General features: G+C 37.0%; 1 protein-coding gene and 1 non-coding gene across 9 annotated transcripts in view; both read right to left on the reverse strand.

Moving 5' to 3' along the window:
• Ift81 (intraflagellar transport 81) overlaps nt 1-26592 on the reverse strand; it is a 172120-nt gene that overhangs the window by 32120 nt on the left and 113408 nt on the right. For 7 of the 8 annotated variants that reach the window (XR_012443493.1, XM_074060863.1, XM_020187074.2 and 4 more), the window contains 4 exons: nt 25646-25730; nt 19444-19607; nt 18436-18531; nt 9686-9832 (listed from right to left, as the gene is read on the reverse strand). Coding sequence is in view for 7 of the 8 variants with exons in the window: in XM_074060863.1 (XP_073916964.1) it covers nt 9686-9832; nt 18436-18531; nt 19444-19607; nt 25646-25730 (492 nt within the window). In the remaining variant the exon portion in view is untranslated. The remainder of the gene's footprint in view (nt 1-9685; nt 9833-18435; nt 18532-19443; nt 19608-25645; nt 25731-26592) is intronic. The other variant, XM_074060865.1, reaches the window with a different exon arrangement.
• Nucleotides 22687-22850, reverse strand: LOC141419039 (U1 spliceosomal RNA). Its single transcript, XR_012443715.1, has one exon. It is a non-coding gene; the product is annotated as a U1 spliceosomal RNA (small nuclear RNA).

Here is a 26592-nt window from a genome sequence, read left to right on the forward strand (position 1 = left end):
GTGTTCTGTCTGAATTCAGACGTGCAGTAAACCTGAAAAAGCTATCTTTTCATGTCATGCTTCAACAAATGATGTGCAGCCCTGGAAGTCTGCTCTCAGAGCTGCTATCTGTTTTAAGATAGGGAAAATGTTTCAAAGCAACCTTTGTTTTCTGCTAAAGTGACTGCCTTTTCAAAACACCCCTCATAATTAGTGCTTATAACACACACACAAATACTATTCTAACTTTTTCCAAATGTTAGTATTACATTTTTAACCTTAAACTAGAAAATCTCAGCAAGCCAAGCATAAACAATGCAATTGCTTACATACAGTAGTGGCTAGTTAAGTGCTCCTTCTTTTGAAAGTCTATAATAAGCAGTATGATATGTGCTGGTAGAAATCTGTCTTAAATCACACTGGTGGCCCAGGAATATCCATCTGTGAAGCAGTTCACACCCTCCAAGGTCCCTGAGCGTCTATTAAAAATCAAGTCACCACCACAAGCTGCTGCCATTACTAATGGGTGTCTCAACTGCTGTCCAAGCAGTTAGCTCTCCAGAAAAAAAAAATTATAAAAACCTTTTAAATTTGGGGTTAAAATCATCACATTACCTAGGCTGCATGCATAATATACTACTTCTACAGCGAATTGAGCCTAATTTATTTGACTCTGTTTGGTTCTACTCTTGGGAAATTTTAGGGGCCTCAGGTCCTGCTATGAACTCTTAAAGACTGCAATGTGATTTGAAACATTCTAAAAATATCTCAGGTTTGCCTGTGCTCATTTAGAAGAGTGGATGATTCAATTACAAGTGTCAAAATTTGATTCCGAATTTTTCGGGACTTGACAGCTGCTGCAAATCTTGCCAGGATTCCCTTATCTTATTGTGTTTCTCTTTGAAGTATTTAAAGAAGATTTCATAATCTTTCCAATTTAGCTCTAGGATTTCTGTCCATAACTGTAGAATGAATTGGTTTGCCCTTTCTAAAGCTGCTGCTTATAAATGTTGTTTGACCAAGCACATTTTCCAAGTAGCTGCAACTGCAAACCAGCTAAGCTTCTTATAATGTTTAAAGGAGAAAACACAATGGGTCATATAACCATACACCATAAATCAGGCATGACCTCTCAACAAATGAAGTGTCAATGGAGCCTTAATCAGAGGTTCATTTGTTGCTATAAAAAGCTCAGACCCAGAATTAACACAATGAAACCTCCTTGTGCTATTAAAGCATGCTAGTAAAAATATAAAAAATGAAAAAAGAATATAAAAAACTCAGACTCAAAAGGCATATATTCCTTTGAATGAGAGCTCTGGGAAGGGTACTAGCACAGCATCATTAGGGCTATTTTTTTTTTTTTCCTCTTCAAATCACTGAAGCAGAGATTCAGAGGTATTAAGGTGGCTAAGACAGTAGGTATCAGTTGCTATATGGCACAATGAGAGAGACACCAGTTCTGCTCTTTGCTCTTCCATTGAGACGAAGTCTTCACGTGTGGATTGTTGACTACAAAATGGCACAAGTCATACCAGAAATGGCTGGAAGCTACCAGATTAAATGGCAAATTTAAGTTTGTGATCAAGTATTTAAAAATAACTGCATAATGAAATATCTATGCTTAAGATTAAAAGTTATATATAATTAGTTTTTTACATCAATGAAACCTACAAAGTACCAAGATATTTTTAATATTATTACTTCTCTGATGAGAAACCATACACCGAGATTAGCTGACACACTTTCATTTCAAATGCCTGGCGCTAAGTAAATGGTGGTAAACAAGATATACACCTGTTGTCACAGAGACTGGTGGTTTCTTAGGGAAGAAAGAAACTAAACAAGTGATCTTAGGAATACTGTATGACGGTGCAAGAAATGCTGTAAGAGTACCTTCCAGGGGAGCAGGGTGACAGAGCGTGGGATGGGAAAACAATTATCAGGTGTACTTCCTGGAAGAGATGATATTTAAGCTGAAATCTATACTATACTGATGTCAGCAACCTATTATTGGCAATTAACTTGATTATTAACTGCTATAGTACGCTGTAATACTGCTTTTTTTGTATGTGGTACTGGGGTTTGAACTCAGGGCCTACACCTGGAGCCACTCTACCAAGGGTTTTTTTTTTCAGATAGGGTCTTTCGAATATTTGCCTAGACTGGTTTTGAGCCACGATCCTCCTAATCTCTGCCTCCTGAGTAGCTAGGATTACAGGCGTGAGCCACCAGTGCCTGGCAGTTTTTTTTTTTTTTTTTCTTTTTTGCAATACTGAGGTTTGAACTCATGGCCTCACAATTGCTAGGCAGGCACTCTACCACTTGAGCCACTCCTCCAGCCCTAGTAATACTGTTTTCCTATCTCCTCTCACATTGAATTCTGCACAAAGTTAGAATATTTCTAGGTAAAAAATTTAAAAACACTCCCAAATATGGAAAACTAAAGTTGCTTAATATTAAAATCCTGTTCCAATATTTGCAGTTACCTTAACTTGCAATAACAGCAATAATTTGCACTTATAAACTTAGTCCTAAGATCCAATCACATGAGGGTTCTAATTCTAATTAGAATCTAGCATCAAATTAATTTAAAATTTGGTTTCTCTTGTAGGTGAAAACACATAGAAAAATTACATGTGGCAATTTGCACTCACATTCTTAGGCAGTGATTCACAATAAATATCCAGAAATAATGGATTCTTAGTGCTGGAAAGAACTCTGATTGATCACTTAGTTCAATGACTTTCAAATCTTTTTTTTCTTTTAACCATGGCATTTTATTTTCAAACCAACTCTTACTTGGACCCCCAATATATTATTAGGATAAAAGTAGCACTGATGTGATTGAAGTCAAAATACTTCCCCTCAGGCGCTTCTTCAGATCCCAAGTGCTGTTCTGTCAGTGTAAAAACCACAGACAATAACTTTGAGATTGATGGAAGACTGTACACATACCCTAAAAACCTCAAGCCATTCAAAACGCTTAAAAGTAAAAGAAAAAAAAATGCATACACAATTCCAAATTATCAAACATTTGAGTACAACCAAAAAACCAACACCATGAAGGAATTTTAAGCTCAAAGAGAGGAACTGTTATTAGTTATAACTGTTTATCATTAAACAACTCCACTAAAATATGTCAAAATACATTTAATTACTATTTTAAGAAGGAGATGGTAGGGATCTGCACACAGATGTTCTGGGCCCAGAGATGATGATATTCTTGGCCTCTACAAAATAACTTCTTCACGTACTGACCATAAAAGACTAAGATATGTTAATAAAAAGCAAATTGCACAATATACGCAGTATAATGCTACTCATATTTTTAAAAACCCACAAAATGATATTATCTGTATCAGTATCTATTCTAGAGAAAGGACTGAGAGGATAGACAGAACTTTCTCTATGGAAAGGGAACTAAAGGACTGGGATGGGAATGGAAAATAGTCAAGGGAAACTTTTATTTGTATTGCTTGATTTTCTTACCATGAGAATCTATTCATGCAGAATTTTTAAGATTAGAAAAATCAAAATCATTGGTCTAATGGTCTTTCACTCAATGCCCACATTACTTCTCAGGTGTCCCTTTCCCACTTGTTCTATTTTAAATGGTGCAGGATTCTAGTTCAATAAAGCAGCCTGCTCTATCACTGAAGGAAGCTTAAGTGCTGGAAAACTGCCCTTATACTAAACAAAGTATTTCTTCTAATCAGCATCCTCTGGTCCTAACTCTGTTTTCTCACAGACATAAAAGAACGACATTAACCCACTTCCCCCCAACCACTTCCAGATTCAATGATTCACTAGGAGGACCCACAGGACCCAGGACATAATCACCTTTGGGCTATTATTTATTATAATGAAAGGTACAAATCAAAATCAACAAAGGAAAAAGATGCAGAGTGAACCAGTTGCAGGCTCCCAAGAGTTGTCTCCCAGTGGAATCATACAGGGCATACTTGATTCCTGAGTAAAGAGTTGTAACAACACATGTGGGCATTGCCAACCAGGGAAACTCATTAGTGTCCAGGGCTGTTTACTGGGGTGGATTGTGTGGGCACCCTCTGCCTAGCCCATACCGAAATTCCAGACTTTCAGAAGAAACACAGGTTGTTGTCCCCTGGACTCTTTTCACCTGCTTAGCCCCTTGGCACTCAGAAGCCAATACAGCTGTGGTCCCAAGGGGGCCCAGCAAATGCTGGAACTGGTGGCAGACCTTGGTACCACCCACATGATGCTGGTTTTGTAGGCATGCAGAATGCAAGAGTTACAAGGTTATGGAGAATCCCATCCTTTTCAAAGAAAAGCCTGGGAGGCCAGGTAATGTTAGCAGGGTAGGATTCCTTATAAGAACCCCCCGAGAGGCTGAAGCATGAAGCTGTGTGAGTGAAGCCTAAACTGCAATGGAGACCTCAGGATGTCGGACATGCCAGGAACATGAGATGTCTACTGAGGAAAGCTACAAGTAAAAAGCAGAGCTGGCCCAAGAGAGATGCTATGTGGGCTGCAAACAGAAAGGCCGCTGGATCTGCCCAAGCCCTTTGGAGCTCATATCCTTATACCATGTGCCCTGGATGCAGGACAAGGAGCTACAGGATTTAAAGTTTGCCCGGCTTTAGTCCATTTCTTTCTTGTTATTCTCCTATCCCTCTCTTTTGGAATGAGATTGTTTACTCTGTGCCAAAGTATGTTGGAAGCACATAAACAGTTTCTTGATTTTACAGGAATTCACAGATAAGAGTCTGCCTTGAGTTGGGAGCCAGTGGCTCACGCCTGTACTCCTAGCTACTCAGGAGGCAGAGATCAGGAGGATCAAGGTTCGAAACCATCCCGGGCAAACAGTTCAAGAGACCCTATCTGAAAAAAAAAAACCTTCACAAAAAAGGGCTGGTGAAGTGGCTTAAGGTGTAGGCCCTGAGTTCCAGCCCCAGTACTACAAAAAAAAAGTTTGCCTTGAGTCTCAGAAGAGATTTGGGATTTGGATTTTTGATTAATGTAGCAACTGTTAAAACTTTGTGGATTCATGGAAATGAACTGTGAGTCTTTTGAGGGCTAACGAGGGTTGGAATGTTATGGTTTATAGTGATGTGTTTGGGTGTTAAGTTGACCAGGCATGGATTTATGATGGCTAGTCTTGATTGTCAACCTGATTGGATTAAGAAACACCTAGAGATTAGTGAGTGCATTTCTAGTGACAATTAAATCATGAAGGCTCTGACTTAATCAATAGATTAATCTAACAGTTCTGTTCCAACATACCCTGCCATGACAAACTGAACTCTCTGAAACCAAATTAAATTCTTCCTAAAAAGACCCCCCCAAAACCAAAAACAATTCTGCATTACTATTCCTAATGGTTAGCAAACAAGACTTGAATTCTATCATAGCATATTTATAATTCCATTAACAGCATTTTGCTTGTGTAAGGGAAGTGCTCCAACCTACCAAGATGACTTTAAATTGCAATTCTGTCACCTAACTCAGAATGACTATTCCTTCTAGTGTTCTGTCATGTACAGATTATTATGTATTTTTTTGGCAGTACTGGGGTTTGAACTCAAGAGCCTCATACTTGCTAGGCAGGCACTCTAACACTTGAGCTAGTCCACCAGCCCTCAAATGCCAGATGTTATGTGTTGATTGAGCCACTGAGTTTGTCAGAAGCTTTGAAATCCATTATGTCATGTGGTTTCTAGAGACAATGAAGAGCAACACCTCCATTTTACAGATGGGAAAACCTTGGAAAAATTAAGTAATTTCTTTAAGATCAAAGAAACATGTGGAAGAGACCTGGATCCCAGCTTTGACACATTTTTTGGTTTTGTTTTGTTTTGTTGCTGTACTAGGGATTGAATTCAGTACATGCGAGGCAAGTACTCTATCACTTAACCACTCTCTCAGCCCTTTTGTTTGCATTTTGTTTTTGATTCAGGGTTTCCCCAACTTTGCCCAGGCTGGCCTTGAAGTCAAGATCCTCCTGTCTCCCTGAATAGAGAGGATTACATGTGTGCACCATCACGGCCAGTTCCAGATTGGCCACTTAATAGTAGTGTGATTCTATCATTTTCCTAAGGCTCACTCAATTGGAAAACAGAAATGACAACGGTATCTCTTGCAATGAGCAAAGAAACATATGTTAAAGCATCTAACACACAGCACTTTATATAAAAAGTACTCAATAAATGTTATTTTCCTCAACCTCTTCACACAACATGGGATTCCTGGCATGGTATTCTTTCCAAACACCATGCCGCTACTTTTGTTTTTCTTTTTGTATTCTCATTTTCTTTGGTTTCTTTATTCATTTATTCATATGTGCATACATTGTTTGGGCCGTCTCTCCCCCTCTCTCTCCTCCTTGCTTCCAGGCAGAACCTGCTCTGCCTTCTTCTCCAATTTTGTTGAAGAGAAGATATAAGCAATAATAACAAAGACATAGCGTTTTTGCTAGTTTGAGATAAGGATAATTATACAGACAGATTCCTAGCATTGCTTCCATGCACATGTGTATTACAACCCAAATTGGTTCATCTCTACCAGACCTCTTCACTACTTCCCAGTCACTCCCATAGTGACCTCTGTCATTTTAAGGTTACTATATTAGCTCCTCTACAGTAAGCACATCAAATACTTTCAAGTTTTGGGTTTCCTACCTTTTCCTATTCCTCCTGTATGTGTTCTCCCCTTAGCATAGGACCCATGTCCAATAATATTACTGCATTTGTTTTAGGTCTGAAGTCTGCATATGAGGGAGAACATACGATTTTTGGTCTTCTGAGCCTGGCTAACTTTGCTTAAGATGATGTTCTCCAGTTCCATCCATTTACTTGCGAATGACAAGATTTCATTCTTCTTCATGGCTGAGTAAAATTCCATTGTGTATAAATACATTTTCTTAATTCATTGATAAGTAGTGGGGCATCTTGGCTGTTTCCATAACTTGGCTATTGTGAATACTGCTGCAATAAACATGGGTGTGCAGGTGCCTATGGAATAACCTGAGTCGCATTCCTTTGGGTATATCCCTAGGAGTGGGATTGTTGGATCATATGGCAGATCTATGTTTAGTTTTTTAAGAAGCCTCCATACTGTTTTCCAAAGTGGTTATACTAGCTTACATTCCCACAATCTGTGTAAGAAGGTTCCTTTTTTCCCACATCCTCGCCAACATTTGTTGTTGGTGGTGTTTTTGATGACAGCTATTCTAACGGGGTGAGGTGAAATCTAAGTGTGGTTTTAATTTGCATTTCCTTTATGGCCAGAGATGGTGAGCATTTTTTCATGTGTTTTTGGCCATTTGGATTTCTTCCTTTGAAAAAGTTCTGTTTGGTTCAGTTGCCTATTTCTTAATTGGTTCATTGATTTTGGAGGAGTTTAATTTTTTGAGCTCCCTGTATATTTTGGTTATCAGTCCCTTGTCTGATATATAGCTAGCAAATATTTTCTCCTACTCTGTGGGTGGTCTCTTTAGTTTAGAGACCATTTCTTTTTCATGTTTTTAATTTCATGTAGTTCCATTTGTCCACCCTTTCTCTTAGTTGCTGGGCTGCTGGGGTTCTACTGAGGAAGTCCTTGCCTATACCTATTGCTTCCAGAGTATTCCCTATTCTTTTCTGTATTAGCTTTAGAGTTTTGGGTCAGATATTAAGGTCCGTGATCCATTTTGAGTTGATACTAGTACAGGGTGATAGGCATGGATCCAGTTTCAGTTTTCTGCAGGCAGATAACCACTTTACCCAGCACCCTCTACTTCTTAACACCTTCTCCCTAACTGTAATGAAAGGCAGCAAAGGACGTGATTTTTTTGGTGATCACCATGTGATATTAAATCAGAAACCTCAGTAAAGTCCAGTTACCTCATAATTTTAAGTGTAACAAAGTACTTCCTTTTATCCATATGTCCTCTGTAAAAGTCGAAAATAAAATTGATCTACCAAGATTTGTTCTTTATAAGATCATGAAAATGTTCTTCAATACCTTCTGTTCTGTTTAACTGCCAAATAATTTACTTGATTTGTTCTGATCAGACATTACTCAAAAAAAAAAAAATTAAGATGACCTTATCATTTCCAAAGTTACCTTTTTTTCCCTTAAAATATTCTTTGTCTGTTATCAGATACTTCCATTCAACATGATTTCTCAAAAATAAAGGCTAATAACTTGGCACTGGGTTCTTTTCCTTCACATTTGCATAAAGAGAACATCTAATACTAAACCAGAAGCACTAGTCATGCCAAATGTGGCCACAGTAATTAGGATTTCCTGTCAATTGGGCAGCATTTTCTTAAGAAAAGATAAAAATGTTAGGAAGTAGTAAGATCTCTTGTAAAGCAAAATTACTGCACAATTAATCTTTTTCTTCCCTGGATGGCAAAGATGTCACAAAGCACATGCTTTTTGGCTTCCAAGAATTTAAAATACTCCCATGCCTTCAAACAATCTGGAAGTAGACATTAAAAAGCAAAGGAAATTTTTTCAATCAAGTGTTCCTCTCCTAACTCTACCACTTCCCCTACATTTAAAGGCATATTGGGAGCTTACAATCAGAAGCACCACAGAGAAAATAGTACCATAGGAACAGTTCATTTGTGCTTGGCACAGTGAAGGGTCACTGCCAATCTTTAATAGTATGAACTCAATAACTTTCCAAAGTCAAAAATGAGGTTTGGACATGAGCAGCTTTTCAAAGTAGCTTTGTTTGAGGTCCTATACCTAATGTTAAAATTTTAAAACCTATTAAGAGTTGGTAGAATATAGACAAATGTAACCTATCACTTGAATTGCTAAAAAAAGCACTAAGCTAAGATATTTGCTTTATTCATTCAGTTATTATTGAGCTAACGTCATAAAAAGATGAAAATTTATATTTTTGGTTCTTTAACTCAGCCAACAATAACCAATACTACTTATCCTACTAATTTTCTGAGTCTGACAGAGGATAAATGCAGCAATAACTGTACTTTAAAATTTGTTGTTCAAATTTTAAAGTACAAAGCAATGTGAGATAAAACTGTATTCTTTTTAAACATGTAAGCATATATGATGAAGTCATTTTAATTGTGCCAGCCCCACTGGCCAAACACAATATCGACAAAGTAATTGTAGTGATATTTTCTTAGCCCTTTATGGAGATACATTTATCGACAAAGACAAATTTTTATTTTGTGTTAGTTTCTACTAATTTAGGTCCACTTTTAGAGCTTAATATTTACAATAAATCCAATATGAATTCACTTAATCAAAAAGTGCAAATATGGAATATTATCTCATAAAATCACTAAGCTTTCTCCCATTTAAAAAAAAAATTTACTTTTTGGCAGTACTGGGGTTAGAACTCAAGGCCTCAGGGCACTTGCTCGGTAGGTATTCTACAACTGTAGCTAAGCCCCCAGGCCTTTTTGTTTCAGTTTTTTTTTTTTTTTGGGGGGGGGGGTCTCATGTTTTTGTTCAGGTGGTCCTGGCGCATAATGCTTCTATTTATACCTCTGGAGTAGCTGGGATTATAGACACAAATAATCATGCCCAGCCAAGTATCTTCCATTTTATATCACGAATATTTCAATATTATTGCAAAAATACTTTTCAGTTTTAAATAAGTTTTTAACTTCATTGATATCCAAACTAAGAAAGTCAAACATGTTAATGGTTCCAAACAAAACCCAATAGCCCTACTCTTGTTCCACAGGAATCCTCAACTTACCTCATCTCCCTTCAAAACTTCAGTCCCATCAAATTCACGGGTCTGATTTGTCTTTACTGACACTTCTCTCTCAAGACTGGCTAACTTCTCCTTGGCATCCTGAAGTTCATCAGCTTTGGCTTCTTTTTTACGAGAAATAATGGACGCCTAATTGAGCATTTAATATGAACAGAAAATAAGACATAGTCATCTTTGTATTATCTTGTGGAATTACCTATTTTTAATAATTTTTCAGTAAATTCAGTAATTTTTTCAGTATCAGCTGGCTTCTTCTGACTACTTGCTCTACTACCCATCTTTATCAATTATGTATTAGGCAAGAATATATAATGTATATTAAACATCAACCTAAAAACATTTTGAAAGACAAAAGCCCTGAAAAACACAGAAACATATAAAAAAGAGAAATAAAAAATAACCAATAAAATATTCAAGTCTTGGTGCTGGGGGTGTAGCTCAGGGGTTGAGTGTTTGTCAAGCATGAGTAAGGACTGGGTTCAATCCCCAATACCACAAAAAAAAAAAAAAAAAGAAAAGAAAGAAAAAAAAATTTCAAATCTTCTGAAGTAACATTCAAATGATAATTAAAGTACCTTTCAGGGAAGTAAACTCTGTGAGAAAACAAGATTGCTTTATTTTCAGAACTACAACACAAGTCATCCTACAAATTCAACTCATACTTTTAAAATGAATGTTTAGAAATAGCTATACATTTGGGGCATTCTAATAAATAAAATGCAGGTATGAAATCAAACATCTAATTCATCAGAATCATAAAAATGTTTATACAACCCAAATGTCTGCTCTTAGCCACAAATGCAGCATTTTATATTAGCTACCAGCTCTTGAGGGTATTTCCTTAAATGAATCATGACTCTACTTAAGAAAAACATCAGTAGGGTCATAATACAAAGTGTATTATTAAGTGAAATAGTACAAACTGTATTCAAATTTAACATAAGAAGGTAAGCACTTTAAAAAATGATTGCCTTTCCTCTTTTAAAAAAATGAAAAGAGAGGTGATGAGAGAAGGTTTCTCTATATTCCAGTTTAAAAGATAAAGAAAGAAGATTCCAAGATGGCGGCTAGAGGGAGGAAGCAGAAAGTGTGCTTCCTAAAGTAAAATCTTGGAGAGACACATTACAGGAAAAACCACCAAGAAGCAAAACTTTGACTCCTCCACACCTCCAGCCTGCTCATAGCATTCCCACTTCACATTAAACAGAGAAACCAGGAGTGTTCCCACGCTGCCTCCAGACGCCAGTGCCCAGACGGCTTGGGAAGACACAGACCACAAGTTGAGCTAAGCAGCACAGGATACTCCCACAGACAACCCTGGGACAGATCAGCACAGCCCCCTGGACAGACCGACCCCCACCCAGGGAAAAAAGACAAAAAAATGAATAATAAGCAATAACAACAAAAAAGACACGCAGCAAAGAGGGCAGAGCTCCCTGAGCCCGAAGGTGGGCAGGAGCAATCCCTCATGGAACTGTAAATAAACAAGCCAGCCAGAGAAGGCAGGAGTGGCGGCACACGCCCAGCAACCAGGAGCAGGAAAGCTTGTAAAAGCAGCAGTGGGAGGAAAACTTCACAGGAGAGGGGGGCAAGGCCAACTTCCCACATGAACTGTAAATAAACATGCTGGCCTAACAAAGCTGGTGCAGTGTCACCTCCCCCAGTATGCTTGGGAAGGGGAAAGCTTATAGCAGTGGCAGTCGCACCCAGGAGAACTCTAAGTAAACAAAGCCTGTGCAGCCAGGTGAGTGATAAGCTCACCCCAGAGATCTGCATAAAGAATGCCTCCAGCAACAGCAGGCTGACAGCAGCGGGCAGGTGAGCCGCAGCCTCAGATAGCCATTCACAGAATTGTCTCCAGACTCTTTTTTTTTTTCTCCCTTCCTTTGATGAGACAACAACTGAACTACACCTGCATGCTGAAAAACTTACTGAAACTGTATTGCACTTGAACTTGGGACACTTTATGGTGTTTTTTTTTTTTTGTTTGGTTTGGTTTGGTTTGGTATTTTTCCCCTTTGATGAGACAACAGAACTACTTCTGAGACACCATCTCCAGGATTGGAGGCTGAGGGACGAACACCAAAATTATTAAGACTGAAACTTTATTGTATTTGAACTTGGAGATTTTTAAATTTTTTTTTTAATTTATTTTATTATTTTTTTCTCAATCCTCGCTCTCTAATGCCTGTTCAGCTTACAGTTGATTAGTACACTCTCTACCTGTTTATATCGTTGAATTTTTGTTTGTTTGTTTTGTTTTACTTGTTTATTTGTTTTTCCCTCTTTCTTTAACTTCTTTGCTTTCCCTCTCCTCTCACCCTTCCATTCTAAATATCACCATTGTTATTATTACAAGCTAGAAAATACTTAATTGCACACAGTACAGGGACAATAACAAAACCAAGGACAATGATGGGAAGACAGAAAAAACAGGGAAACCAGTTTCCCCAGAGCAAAAAATTAGTACAGGAACTTGAGGGAAATGAAGAAAACAGGTACTCAGATCCAGACTCCAACAAAATGAAGATAAACGATGCCAAAGAACACAATGAAGCCCACAAGAATAATCTAAAAGAAGACATACTACAGGTACTCAATGAGAATTTTATAGAGATGATACTGGATATGGTCAACCAAAATGTACAGGAGACACTCAAGAAAAGAAATTCCAAGAAAACAAAAATAGAGAATTTGAAAAAGCACAAGAAGAAATAAAAGAAACCATAGAAGCTCTGTATAAACACCAAAGTGAAACAAAGAACACGATTAATAAAGAGATAAATGAACTTAGAACAAAAATAGACAACATTAAAGAGGAAACAACTCAGGATATGCAAAACCTCAGAAAAAAAGAACGAAACAGAATTGCGAAACAAAATGGAAGGCCAATCCAGCAGAATAGAACAAACAGAAGACAGAATCTCAGAACTCGAAGATGAAATGGTAATTAAAGGAAAAACCGAAAAACTATTAGTTAAACAACTCAAGACCTGTGAAAAGAAAATGCAAGAACTCACTGACTCTATCAAAAGACCAAACCTGAGAATCATGAGCATAAAAGAAGGAGAAGAGGTGCAAGCAAAGGGAATGCGTAATATATTCAACAAAATAATAACAGAAAATTTCCCAAATCTAGAGAAATCTATTCCCATACAGATGCAAGAGGCCTCCAGAACACACAACAGACCAGACCAAAATAGATCTACCCGACGGCATATTATCATTAAAACAACAAATACAGAGACCCAAGAAAGAATATTGAAGGCTATAAGAGGGAAAAAACAAATAACATACAGATAAACCCATCAAAATCACAGAAGACTTCTCAACAGAAACATTAAAAGCAAGAAGAGCTTGGGGTGAGATCTTCCGGGCACTGAATGAAAATAACTTCAACCCTAGGATACTCTACCCAGCAAAACTATCATTCAAAATAGATGGAGCAATAAAAGTCTTCCATGATAAACAGAAACTAAAACAATATATGACCACAAAGCCACCACTACAAAAGATTCTTCAAGGGATTCTGCCCACAGAAAGTGAAACCCAACATAACCATGAAAGGGCAGGCAGCACCAAACTACAGGAAAAAAAAAGCAAGAAAGCAGAGAGTAACCTCAACTTAGGTACACACAATCAAACCTTCAAACAACTAAGACAACTAAATGACAGGAATCACCACATACCTATCAGTACTAACACTTAATGTTAATGGACTTAACTCCCCCATCAAAAGGCACCATTTGACAAACTGGATTATAAAGGAGGATCCAACAATTTGTTGCTTACAGGAGACCCATCTCACCAACAGAAGTAAGCATAGGCTTAGGATGAAAGGCTGGAAGAAGATTTACCAAGTCAACGGCCCCCAGAAACAGGCAGGAGTAGCAATACTTATCTCTGACAAAGTAGACTTCAAACCTACATTGATCAAATGAGATAAAGAAGGACATTCCATACTAATAAAAGGGGAAATAGACCAAAAGGAAGTAACAATTATCAACCTATATGCACCCAATGTCAACACACCCAATTTCATCAACATACCCTGAAGGACCTAAAAGCATATATTAACTCCAACACAGTGGTCGTGGGAGACTTTAACACCCCATTATCATCAATAGATAGGTCATCCAAACAAAAAATCAATAAAGAAATCCTAGAACTAAAATATACCATAGATCAAATGGACGTAGTTGATGTCTACAGAACATTTCATCCAACTTCTACACGATATGCATTCTTCTCAGCAGCCCTCAGAACCTTCTCCAAAATAGATCATATCCTAGGGCACAAAGCAAGCCTCAGCAAATATAAGAAAATAGAAATTATACCATGCATTCTATCTGATCACAATGCAATAAACCTAGAACTCAACAACAAAAGACAAAAAACATGCAAACAGCTGGAAACTGAATAACTCATTGCTTAATGAACAATGGGTCATTGATGAAATAAGAGGAAATTAAAAAGTTCCTGGAAGTCAATGAAAATGAAAACACAACCTACCAGAACCTATGGGACAGAGCAAAGGCAGTCCTAAGAGGAAAGTTTATAGCCATGAGTGCATATATTAAAAAGACTGAAAGATCTCAAATCTATGACCTAATGATACATCTCAAACTCCTAGAAAAACAAGAACAAGCAAATCCCAAAACAAATAGGAGAGAAATAATAAAAATAAGAGCTGAAATCAATGAAATAGAAACCAAAAAAACCATACAAAGAATTAATGAAACAAAAAGTTGTTTTTTTGAAAAAATAAACAAGATCGACAGACCACTGGCAAACCTGACTAAAATGAGGAGAGAAAAAAATCCAAATTAGTAGAATCAGGAATGCAAAAGGGGAGATAACAACAAACACCATGGAAGTCCAGGAAATCATCAGAGACTACTTCGAGAACCTATATTTAAATAAATTTGAAAATCTTAAAGAAATGGACAGATTTCTAGATACATATGATCATCCAAAACTGAACCAAGAGGATATTAATCACCTGAATAGATCTATAACACAAAATGAAATTGAAGCAGCAATCAAGAGTCTCCCCAAAAAGAAAAGTCCAGGACCTGATGGATTCTCTGCTGAATTCTATCAGACCTTTAAAGAAGAACTGATACCAACCCTCCTTAAACTGTTCCACGAAACAGAAAGGGAAGGAAAACTGCCTAACACATTTTATGAAGCCAGTATTACACTTATCCCAAAACCAGGCAAAAACACCTCCAAAAAGGAGAACTATAGGCCAATCTCCTTAATGAACATTGATGCAAAAATCCTCAACAAAATAATGGCAAACCAAATTCAACAACACATCAAAAAGATTATTCACCACGACCAAGTAGGCTTCATCCCAGAAATGCAGGGGTGGTTCAACATACGAAAATCAATAAACGTAATAAACCACGTTAACAGAAGCAAAGACAAAAACCACTTGATCATCTCAATAGATGCAGAAAAAGCCTTTGATAAGATCCAACACCATTTCATGATAAAAGCTCTAAGAAAACTAGGAATAGAAGGAAAGTACCTCAACATTATAAAAGCTATATATGACAAACCTACAGCCAGCATTATACTTAATGGAGAAAAACTGAAACCATTCCCTCTAAAATCAGGAACCAGATAAGGATGCCCACTACCTCTACTCCTATTCAATACAGTACTGGAATTCCTAGCCAGAGCAATTAGGCAAGAAGAAGGAATAAAAGGAATACAAATAGGTGAAGAAACTGTCAAAACATCCCTGTTTGCACATGATATGATCCTATACCTTAAAGACCCAAAAAACTCTACTCAAAAGTTCCTAGACACCATCAATAGTTATAGCAAGGTAGCAGGATATAAAATCAACATAGAAAAATCATTAGCATTTCTATACACTAACAATGAGCAAACGGAAAAAGAATATATGAAAACAATTCCATTTACAATAGCCTCAAAAAAAATCAAATACCTAGGTGTAAACCTAACAAAGGATGTGAATGACCTCTACAAGGAAAACTATAAAATTCTGAAGAAAGAGATTGAGGAAGACTATAGAAAGTGGAGAGATCTCCCATGCTCATGGATTGGTAGAATCAACATAGTAAAAATGTCGATACTCCCAAAAGCAATCTACATGTTTAATGCAATTCCCATCAAAATTCCAATGACATCCATTAAAGAGATTGAAAAATCTACTGCTAAATTTATATGGGAACACAAGAGGCCACGAATAGCAAGGCAATACTCAGTCAAAAGAACAATGCTGAAGGTATCATGATACCCGACTTCAAACTGTATTACAAAGCAATAACAATAAAAATAGCATGGCTCTGGCACAAAAACAGACATGAAGACAAGTGGAACAGAATAGAGGACCCAGATATGAACCCACACAACTATAACCAACCTGTCTTTGACAAAAGGCGCTAAAAATATACGATGGAGAAAAGACAGCCTCTTCAACAAAAACTGCTGGAAAAACTGGTTAGCAGTCTGCAAAAAACTGAAACTAGATTCATGTATATCACCCTATACCAATATTAACTCAAAATTGATCAAGGATCTTGATATCAGACCACAAACTCTAAAGTTGGTACAGTAAAGAGTAGGAAATACTCTGGAATTAATAGGATAGGCTAGAACTTTCTCAATGGAACCCCAGCAGCATGGCAACTAAGAGATAGCATAGATAAATGGGACTTCATAAAACTAAAAAGCTTCTGCTCAACAAAAGAAATGGTCTCTAAACTGAAGAGACCACCCACAGAGTGGGAGAAAATATTTGCCAGCTACATATCAGACAAAGGACTGATAACCAGAATATATAGGGAACTTAAAAAACTAAATCCTTCCAAAATTAATGAACTAATAAAGAAATGGGCAAGTGAACTAAACAGAACTTTCTCAAAAGAAGAAATTCAAATGGCCAAAAAACACATGAAAAAATGCTCACCATCTCTAGCAATAAAGGAAATGCAAATTAAAACCACACTAAGATTCTACCTCACCCCTGTTACAACAGCCATCATTAACAACACCACTAACAACAGGTGTTGGCGAGGATGCGGGGGGGGGGGGGGGGGGGCGGGGAAGGAACCCTCTTACACTGCTGGTGGGAATGTAAACTAGTATAACCACTCTGGAAAAAAATTTGGAGGCTTCTTAAAAATCTAAACATAGATCTACCATATGATCCAGCAATACCACTCTTGGAGATATACCCAAAAGAATGTGACACAGGTTACTCCAGAGGCACCTGCACACCCATGTTTATTGCAGCACTATTCACAATAGCCAAGTTATGGAAACAGCCAAGATGCCCCACCACTGATGAATGGATTAAGAAAACGTGGTATCTATACACAATGGAATTTTATGCAGCCATGAAGAAGAACGAAATGTTATCATTAGCTGGTAAATGGATGGAATTGGAGAACATCATTCTGAGTGAGGTCAGCCTGGCCCAAAAGACCAAAAGTCATTATGTTCTCCCTCATATGCGGACATTAGATCAAGGGCAAACACAACAAGGGGATTGGACTTTGATCACATGATAAAAGCGAGAGCACACAAGGGAGTTATGAGGATAGGTAAGACACCCAAAAAACTAGATAGCATTTGTTGCCCTCAACGCAGAGAAACTAAAGCAGATACTTTAAAGCAACTGAGGCCAATAGGAGAAGGGGACCAGGAACTAGAGAAAAGGTTAGATCAAGAAGAATTAACTTAGAAGGTAACACACATGCACAGGAAATCAATGCGAGTCAACTCCTTGTATAGCTATCCTTATCTCAACTAGCAAAAACCCTTGTTCCTTCCTATTATTGCTTATACTGTCTCTACAACAAAATTAGAGATAAGGGCAAAATAGTTTCTGCCGGGTAGCGAGGGGGTGGGGGGGAGAGGGAGGGGGTACAGGGTAAGGGAGGGAGTAAGGGAAGGGGGAAGAAATGACCCAAACATTATATGCACATAGGAATAAAATTAAAATTTTTAAAAAATTAAAAAAAAATAAGGAATAAAGAAAGAAGGATAGAATAGCAGAACTATATGGTACTAGATAGTATACTTTCTTAACATGATAAAGTAAGTAAATATAAATCTCAGCCCAAATTCAGGATTTACCCAGGACAGAGGAACATGAGATATTTCTCACTAAAGTCAAGAATAAGATAAAAATGTCCAATAACTCCACTACAATTCAATATTACACTGAAGGCATCAGCTAATACCTTCAATAAGAGAAAAAATAAGAATTTGAAAGGAAAATTGGAATTTGTATATAATTATGTATCTCAAAAAAATGGAAAAACTACAGTGAACAAATCAAAAGCTTTTATAGAAAAACAAAATTAGTCAGAATGTATATGGAAAGAAAAGACCTTACAAACTAACTTTAAATCTAAAAACGTTTTTAACTCATTAAAGATATAAATTTTTTACTTATACCTCCTAACATAAGCTTTCATGTAAAAATGAAATTCCACATTCACCAATAGAAACACAATAGCCCTATCTTGCTAAAGAAGCTAAGCATTATCAGGTGTATAGCATTTCAAACAGGAACTGATGTCTTTTGTGGCTTTCCCACTAATTTTTTGTTATAATCTGGAGATTAGAAGTGACAGAACATTTATTCTTTTCTTCCTTCTCACTTTAAGACTATACAACCAATGGCTTTGATGATGGATTTCACCCATAAGATTACATTTAAATATGTGGGTCAAGCACGTTCTTACCTGTTGCCTATACAATGAGAGATTACCTTCAATTGGCTCATTTCTCATCATTTTCTTTTCAATCAGCTGATTGATCTCTGTGTTTATTTCACTGATCTAAAACAGTATGAAAGTAAAAAGTGTTAAAAGTCTCCCTATGATTACACAAACTAAGCGACATCTGGCCAAATCCAGTTTTGAATTTACATTCCTACCATCAGTGATTTGATGGGAACAATAGTTCCATTTGTGTTATGAGTGGATTGTTATGATTACTTTTAGAAATAGTTTACACATCGTGATATATTTAAGCAATTTGACTACTAATATGAATTTAATCATTAATGTCTAAATTATCTGAAAGTATTTTACGTGAAACATTTATACATTATTACAAAAACATGCTTTCTAAAAATCTGAAGTGAAGCCAGAGGTGGTGATGCATGCCTATAATCCCAATTACTCAGAAAGGGGAGGAGGCAGGAGGATCTCAAGTGCAGACAGCCCATGTCAGAAATACAGTAAGTCTTATTGACCACAACCCCTCCCCAGCTGCAGAAAAAAAAAAAAGTTGCCACCTCTTGGCACAGGTTAATTTTAGAGTCATGAATGGGACACTACAGAAAACAATTCACATAATTTTCATAGGACTGGGGATGAAATAAAATTGGAGGCTATAAACTGGGAGGACCTGTAATCCTAGCTACCTGGGAGGCAGAGATCCAGAGGATCACAGTTGGAGGCCAGCCTGGGCAAAAAGTTAGTGAGACCCTATTTCAATAAAGAGCTGGGTGTGGTGGTATATATCTGCCATCCCAACAGTGAAGAAAGAATGAATAGGAGGATCACTGTCCAGGCTGGTCTAGGCAAAAACGCAAGACTCTATTTGAAAAATAACTAAAGCAAAAAGGCTGGGGAAAAAATAGCTCAAGCGGCAGAGCACTTGCCTGGCAAGTTCAAGTTCCTGAGTTCAAATCCCAATACCACAGCAAAAAAGGGGAAGACTATAAAAAGATGATTGTCACTTACTTTAGATTCAATTTCAAGAAGATCAGAATGGCCCATTGCTGGCTCTGAAACCACTTTTTGCAAAAAATGCAATTCCTTTTTCTTATTCTCTAATTCTTTTGGAAATTTTTCAGTTACCATATATGAATTAAATTTTATCTCCTCCTCTAGCCTCTTCATTAAACCTTTAAAATATAAAATAAATAAATGAGTAGGTAGTGTGATATTCTGTATGCTGCTTTAAATATAAGACCTGGATATTAGTACATGTCTGTCAAAAGCACTCTGCACAACAGTGAGTACAGCACAATTAAACTGGTTATTGAAATCTTCTGCTGTTAATTACAGTGATTATAAAGCACAATTTGCATAATTATAGAAGGAGTGGGATTATGAACTTTCCAACTTTACAACCTAATTCTCTAATATCTCACAATATGCAAAATTAACATTTGCAGAATCACATATATTGTTGGGTCCTATTTTGCCTTCTAAAGTGTTTAAGAAATCAACCAAATGTAACACAAATGAAATCTATCACAAATATTCTCTTATACAAGAGGTTATTTATCCTTTTTCTTTTGCAATACTTCTCATGCAATTTATTCATTATAATTTGTCAACTTCAAACCAATGAAGACATTGCTAAAGATGCAACAAGTTAAAATCTGGAAAAGAGAAAGTATCTACATTCATAAACGTTTCAAAGTATCAGTTAACAGTTAAACAGCAATTTAAATTATATCACTAAGATTTAATAGGCTTTCCTATTTTGACAGATACACAAGTACACAGACACAAATTTTCAGTGAATAATGGTTTTGTTATAAATTCCCAGCCTAGAGAGCTTTATAAGGTTTATTTCAGATCTTTCCATTACACATTTACAAATTCTGGCTTAACTTTTTAAAACGATGGGTTTCCGGTTTAAGTAATCTGCGTACTTAGGTTGCATAATAAAGCTGGCCCGAAGCCTTAAAATTATTTTTGGTTCTATTGTGCTAACAGAACATGTAAAGATTTACTAATGGCAAATTCACAAGTTTTCCATTCATCCTTCAACCTACCCCCTTTTTTTCTCCCTTCCTGAGAGAAGGGAAAGTGTTCAATGAATTACACTATCATCAGGCAATCATTCCTACACGCTTTCTAAGTCTACATCCTGGCTTCTTTGGCTATTCGATGGTGAGCTTTTTCATCTCCAGGTTCTTAAACATATTCCATGTAACCAGAGATGTATGAAACCAACACCTAAATTTTTTTTTTAAATCTAGAACTCTGGGTTGGAGGTGTGGCCTAAATGGTACAGCACCCGCCCTGAAAACATGAATCCCTGAGTTCAAACCCCAGTCCCACCAAAAAAAAACCCCAAAAACCATAAAATGTAAAATTCCTAGCTGGGTGTGGTAACATGTAATCCCAGAACCAAGGAGTCTGAGGCAGGAGGACTACAAATTGGAGGTTAGCCTAGGCTATATAATGAGTCCCTATCTCAAAAACAAAACAAAATGCAAATTCTTAAATAATAATTTTTCTACTTAAAAAATTGCAAACTCTAGAAAACAAATACGAATCCTATAGTGATAGAAAGCAAAACAATGAATTCCTGGGGAAGGAGAGAGAAGGACATTAAAAGGGAGCACATTTGGGGGTAACAGATATGTTTGTTATTTTGTTTAAAGGTTGATGGCTTCAGCAGCCAACCAAAACTTATCAAGTATACCCTTTATTATGTATAGTGTAGTATGTCAGTTTTATCTCAATAGACCTGCTAAATAACAAAAGCTGAGTTTTCATCAAATTTTAAGTTCTTGTGCCAAATTTAGTGGCACACAGCTGTAATCCCAGCACTCAGGAGGTTGAGGCAGGAGGATCAAAAGTTCCAAGTGAGCCTGGGTTACATAGAGGGACACTATCTCTAAAAGCAAAAAAAAAAAATTTTTTTAAGTTCTTACCTAGAAGGTAACACCCACGCACAGGAAATCAATGTGAGTCAATGCCCTGTATAGCTATCCTTATCTCAACCAGCAAAAACCCTTGTTCCTTCCTATTATTGCTTATACTCTCTCTACAACAAAATTAGAAATAAGGGCAAAATAGTTTCTGCTGGGTATTGAGGGGGGGGGAGAGGGAGGGGGCGGAGTGGGTGGTAAGGGAGGGGGTGGGGGCAGGGGGGAGAAATGAACCAAGCCTTGTATGCACATATGAATAATAAAAGAAAAATGAAAAAAAAAAAAAGATGATTATCTCCAATAAAAAAAAAAAAACTTAGACCCTAAGAGTAGACATATGTTTATATGCAACATTTTAAAAACATTATTTTTCAACATCCTAGAGAAATTAAATACAAAGTCCCTAAGTTCATAGCAAACTTTATTAAAAATACTCTGAAAGGGCTGGGGATATATATCTGTGGTAGAGCACTTACCTACCACGCAGGAGGCCCTGGATGAATGACTTCTCTTATGTAATAAATCTCATAAATGTGTAGCAAAGACAATTATATTAATGTCAGTGAATGTTGTATAATACAACTGTTACTCTATAAAATCACAAATTATATTGTTACATTAAAACCATTTTAACTGGGCACTGTGGCTTATGTCTGTAATCCTAGCTACTGAGAAGGCAGAAATCAGGAGGATCTAGTTTTAAAGCCAGCCCCAGGCAAATAGTTTGGAGACCCTATCTTGAAAACACAAAATGGGGCTGGTGGAGTGGCTCAAGCAGTGCCTGCCTAGCAAGCCTGAGGCCCTGAGTTCAAACCCCAGTACATACAAAAAAAAAAAAAAAGTAAAAGTACTTTTTATGTTATTTAAGAAATTATGTAAATTATCTTTGTTACAAAAAAATTTAAGCAGACCTTGTTAAGCTAAATACCTAGATTAAAGATCTTTTCCTAGGTTACTGAATACAGCCTTATGGTTCCCAGAAAGATGTCAACCAAGCAACAACTCCTTAATCTCCAGCTCCACAGTTGCTATCTACCCAAAAAATACACCCACATAAAATAAATATAGAGTATCTTATTTTTATCTATATCTTCAGTCATTTTTTAAAAATGTTTCTTTTTTTACCTGCAGAAAACATAACTTTCCTTTTATCCATGGGTAAAGTTTAATTTCTACCTCTCACCTACTTAACAGAATAGTTATTAAATTGTTGATATACAAATTAACTATTGATCTTAACTTTTAAATGGCTGTAATTTAATGGATTTCTTTTGAAGATTCATCCTATATTTTTTTTCTTTTTTTTTTATTTCAGGGGACAGTGCGAACGCAGTCTCCCACTACCACAAATTGTGCAGTGGAGTTTCCCACATTTGGGGAAATCACAAGGATCAGCACATCCGGAGTGCAATGGATAAGCCTCACCCTGGGAAAACCACCTTCATGATCATGGTATCTCCTCTGCCAGGTAAGTATCATCCTATATTTTTAATGAAAGAACCCTATATCAAATCTAAAAAATATGTATTAAACAAATGTATACTCTCCTAAGGGGAAAATTATAGAAAACATTTTTCCTTTTGTGTTGAAAATTAATATTCTCCTAAAAAAAGGAAAACTTAGTAAATAAGTAATACAAATAACTAAATGCATATCTACTTCCAGGTATTGCTTGAATCAGAATTTATTACTGAGATGAGTGAGAGATTATGTGGAAAGCTACAAGTTAACATGTATTATTCATTCATCTTGAAAGGAATATTGTACTGGTTTCTTAAATATCAATACACAGACCAAATTTCCTTGACTTTTTTTTTTTGTGTGTGTGGTACTGGCATCTGAACTCAGAGCCTACACCTTGAGCCATTCCACCAGTCCATTTTTTATTTTCGTGATGAGTTTTTTCAAGATACGATCTCAAGAATTATTTGCCCAGGCTAGCTTCAAACCTGGTCTCTGATCTCTCCTTAAGTCATAGGATTATAGGCCTGAGTCACTAGCACCAGTGTTAACTTTTCTTTTGGGGGGAGATAGTATTGGGGTTTGAACTCAGGGCCTCACATTTGCTAGGCAGGCTCTACTGCTTAAGCCACTCCACCAGCCTTGTTTTCTGTTGCATATTTTTTTTGAGATCCCTAGGGGCTCACAAACTATTTGCCTCAGGCTGGCTTTCAACTGTGATTCTCCTGATCTCTGCCTCCTGAGTAGCTAGAATTACAGGTGTGAGCCATGGGCAACAGCTCCCTCCATTTTTAAGATATCATCAATTATAAGAAAGCATAATAATCCCAGCTACTCAAGAGGCAGAGACCAGGAGGATAGTGGTTTGAAGCCAGCCCAAGCAAGTTATCTGCGAGACCCTATCTCGAAAATACCCAACACAAAAAGGGCTGGCGGAGTAACTCAAGCTGAAGGCCCTGACTTTAAGTCCCAGTACGGCAAAACAGAAAAAATAAAAAGAAAGCACAAGCTAAATTAAAAATACCATATTAAATGTAAGATGTACCCCAATTGCAAATACAATTAAAGTAGGAAAATTTTATGTCTAGAATTAAGGAAAACCGTATTTTTTCTTTTAATAGCTTTATTGAGATATAAATTATGTGCCACAAAATTCACCCACGTAAGTGTAGAGTTCAATGTTTTTTAGTACATGCACAGTTATCAGTAGTCAGCACAATCAATTTTAGAACATAATCAGTTTCAAAGGAGATCTCCGAAATTGTTAACCATTACTTCCTACCTCCTGTTCCCCCCACCACACAGCTGTCCTCCTAGCCCTAGGCAATCACTAATTTGATAGAATTTCTCTGAGTTTTCTTGTTTTGGACATTTCATATAAACAGGATCTTACAATATGTGGTCTTCTGTGACCACTTACCTTTTTTTTTTTTTTTTTTTTTGCGGTACTGGAGCTTGAACTCAGGGCCTTCACCTTGGGCCACTTTACCAGCCCAATTTTTTGTGATAGGGTTTTTTGAGATAGGGTTTCTTGAACTATTTGCCTGGGCTGGCTTCAAACTACGATCCTCCTGATCTCTGCCTCCTGAGTAGTTAGGATTACAGATGTGAGCCACCTGTGCCTGGCCTTACCCATGTTTTTGAAGCTCATCCATGTCATAAGCATGTAAAACTTCATTCCACTGATGGCAGAACAAAATTCCATATTAATGGATATGCCACATTTTTTTAGTCCATTTATCAATTTGGGAACATATGGCTTGTTTCTACTTTTTGGCTATTATGAATAATGCTATAATGGACAGGGTTTTCAATTCTCTGGGCATATACCTTGGATTGAAAATGCTAACTATGTGTTTAGCATTTTAAGGAACTTGCCAAACTGTTTTCAGAGTCCCAACTTCTGCACATTCTTGTCAACACCTGTATTTGTCTTATCTTTCTTTCTTTTTTTTTGTGGTACTAGGGCTTGCACTCAGGGACTTCACCTCAAGCCATTCCACCAGCCCTTTTTTTGTGATGGGTTGTTTCAAGATAGTATCTCTAGAACTATTTGCCCAGGCTGGCTTCAAACTTTGATCCTCCTGATCTCTGCCTCCTGAGTATCTAGGATTACAGGTGTGAGCCACCAGCCCCCGGCTGTCTTTATCTTTCTTATTACAAACATTCTGATTATAGATTACTACAGAAAGATGAATCAAACCTCTATCAGCTAGATATTTACATTGTAGTATTTCTCAAATGCAAAAGAGAGCTTTGTACTGCTCTTCCAGTTTGGTCTCCCTTCTGAAGTGAAAAAACACTTATACAATGCCTAGGACTGGCTGAGTGGAGTAATCTGGGGTATCAGAGCAGTTTACCCTCTGTGTAAAGCTACATAAAAACAGGGCCAGGGTTACCCACATTATTAGCACTGTTACTCTACAAACCAAACCACGAAAAACAGTTTTAAGGGTCCAATATATCTTTTTTTCTTTATATCCTTGGCTTTAAAGCAATGATTCACATTTTTTTCTATCCATCTTTTTTTACAACATCCATCCTAAGCACTCAGAAGAACCTCCCTTCACAGTCAGTATCACTACCTTCACCCTCTGACTAAAAAATTGGGTAGGATTTTTTTTTTTTTTTTAAATCCATGGATGGCTTCATCAGGGCTCCCATTCACCAGCCAGGGAATGATGCTTCAAATGCTGACATACCACTCGATAATAAGATGATTAATTCCCATCAATTGACTGCTTTCACAAATATCCTGCTTTAAGTCAGTATTTTCTAATCACTTCTATTACATAATAACTTCCACTTACTTTCTGGCTTTGCATCTGCTGCAGCATGACGCATACTCTTCAGCTGGTTTTGTACTCTTTGCAATCTCTGCACTGCGTGGAATAGCTTTAAAATACAATTAGATTTGTTACTTGCTTAAGTCTATTGAAACTTACTACTCACATAGGCAAGTAATGGAAACTACACTATGACATAAAAGGAGCTAGTGATAAGCACTAAGAAAAGTACTATATTAAATGAAAATGTAACTGAATATCTTTTCTTATAAAATTTTTTAAAACCTTTCAGAATTTATTTATTTGAATTTGGCGATTAAGGAAAAATATTTGTTAGAGAAATATATGCATCAGGCTTTATTGGGCGTTTGAACTCAGGGCCTACACCTTGAGCCACTCCACCAGTCCTTTTTTTGTGATGGGTTTTTTCTGAGGTAGGGTCTCTGAACTATTTGCCCGGGCTGGTTTCCAATCTTGATCCTCATGATCTCTGCCTCCTGAGTAGCTAGGATTACACATGTGAGCCACCAGCACCAGGCTGAAATATATTTTTAATGCATAAGCCTCTCCAGACTTTAGCCAGAGTTTCTTATAAATAACAGTAATACTTTCAGGGGATTGGGAGTGTGGCTTAAGTGACAGAGTACTTGCTATCAAGCATGAGGCCCTGAGTTTAAACCCCAGTACAGCCAAAAAAAAATTTTTTTAAGTGATACTTTCAGGCCAAATAATTTTTTCCTTAAGAATGTGGGTGATTTTGAGCCTTTTCCTGATTTGTTTATTTTTGTCGCTGGAACAAAATTTACAGGGTATTGTGACCAGTGGAACAAAAAAGATGTTCTTATAGTCTCAGAATCTGAGCATGACCTTCAGAGATTCCAACAGTTTCAATAGCAGTTAATCTTACTGCTTCACATCACAATGAATCTTCTGTACAGTCAGAACAACATGAGCCAAGCATAGTCCAAAAG

Source organism: Castor canadensis, chromosome 18 (assembly GCF_047511655.1).
Source record: "Castor canadensis chromosome 18, mCasCan1.hap1v2, whole genome shotgun sequence".
In the NCBI taxonomy this organism is placed as follows: domain Eukaryota; kingdom Metazoa; phylum Chordata; class Mammalia; order Rodentia; family Castoridae; genus Castor; species Castor canadensis.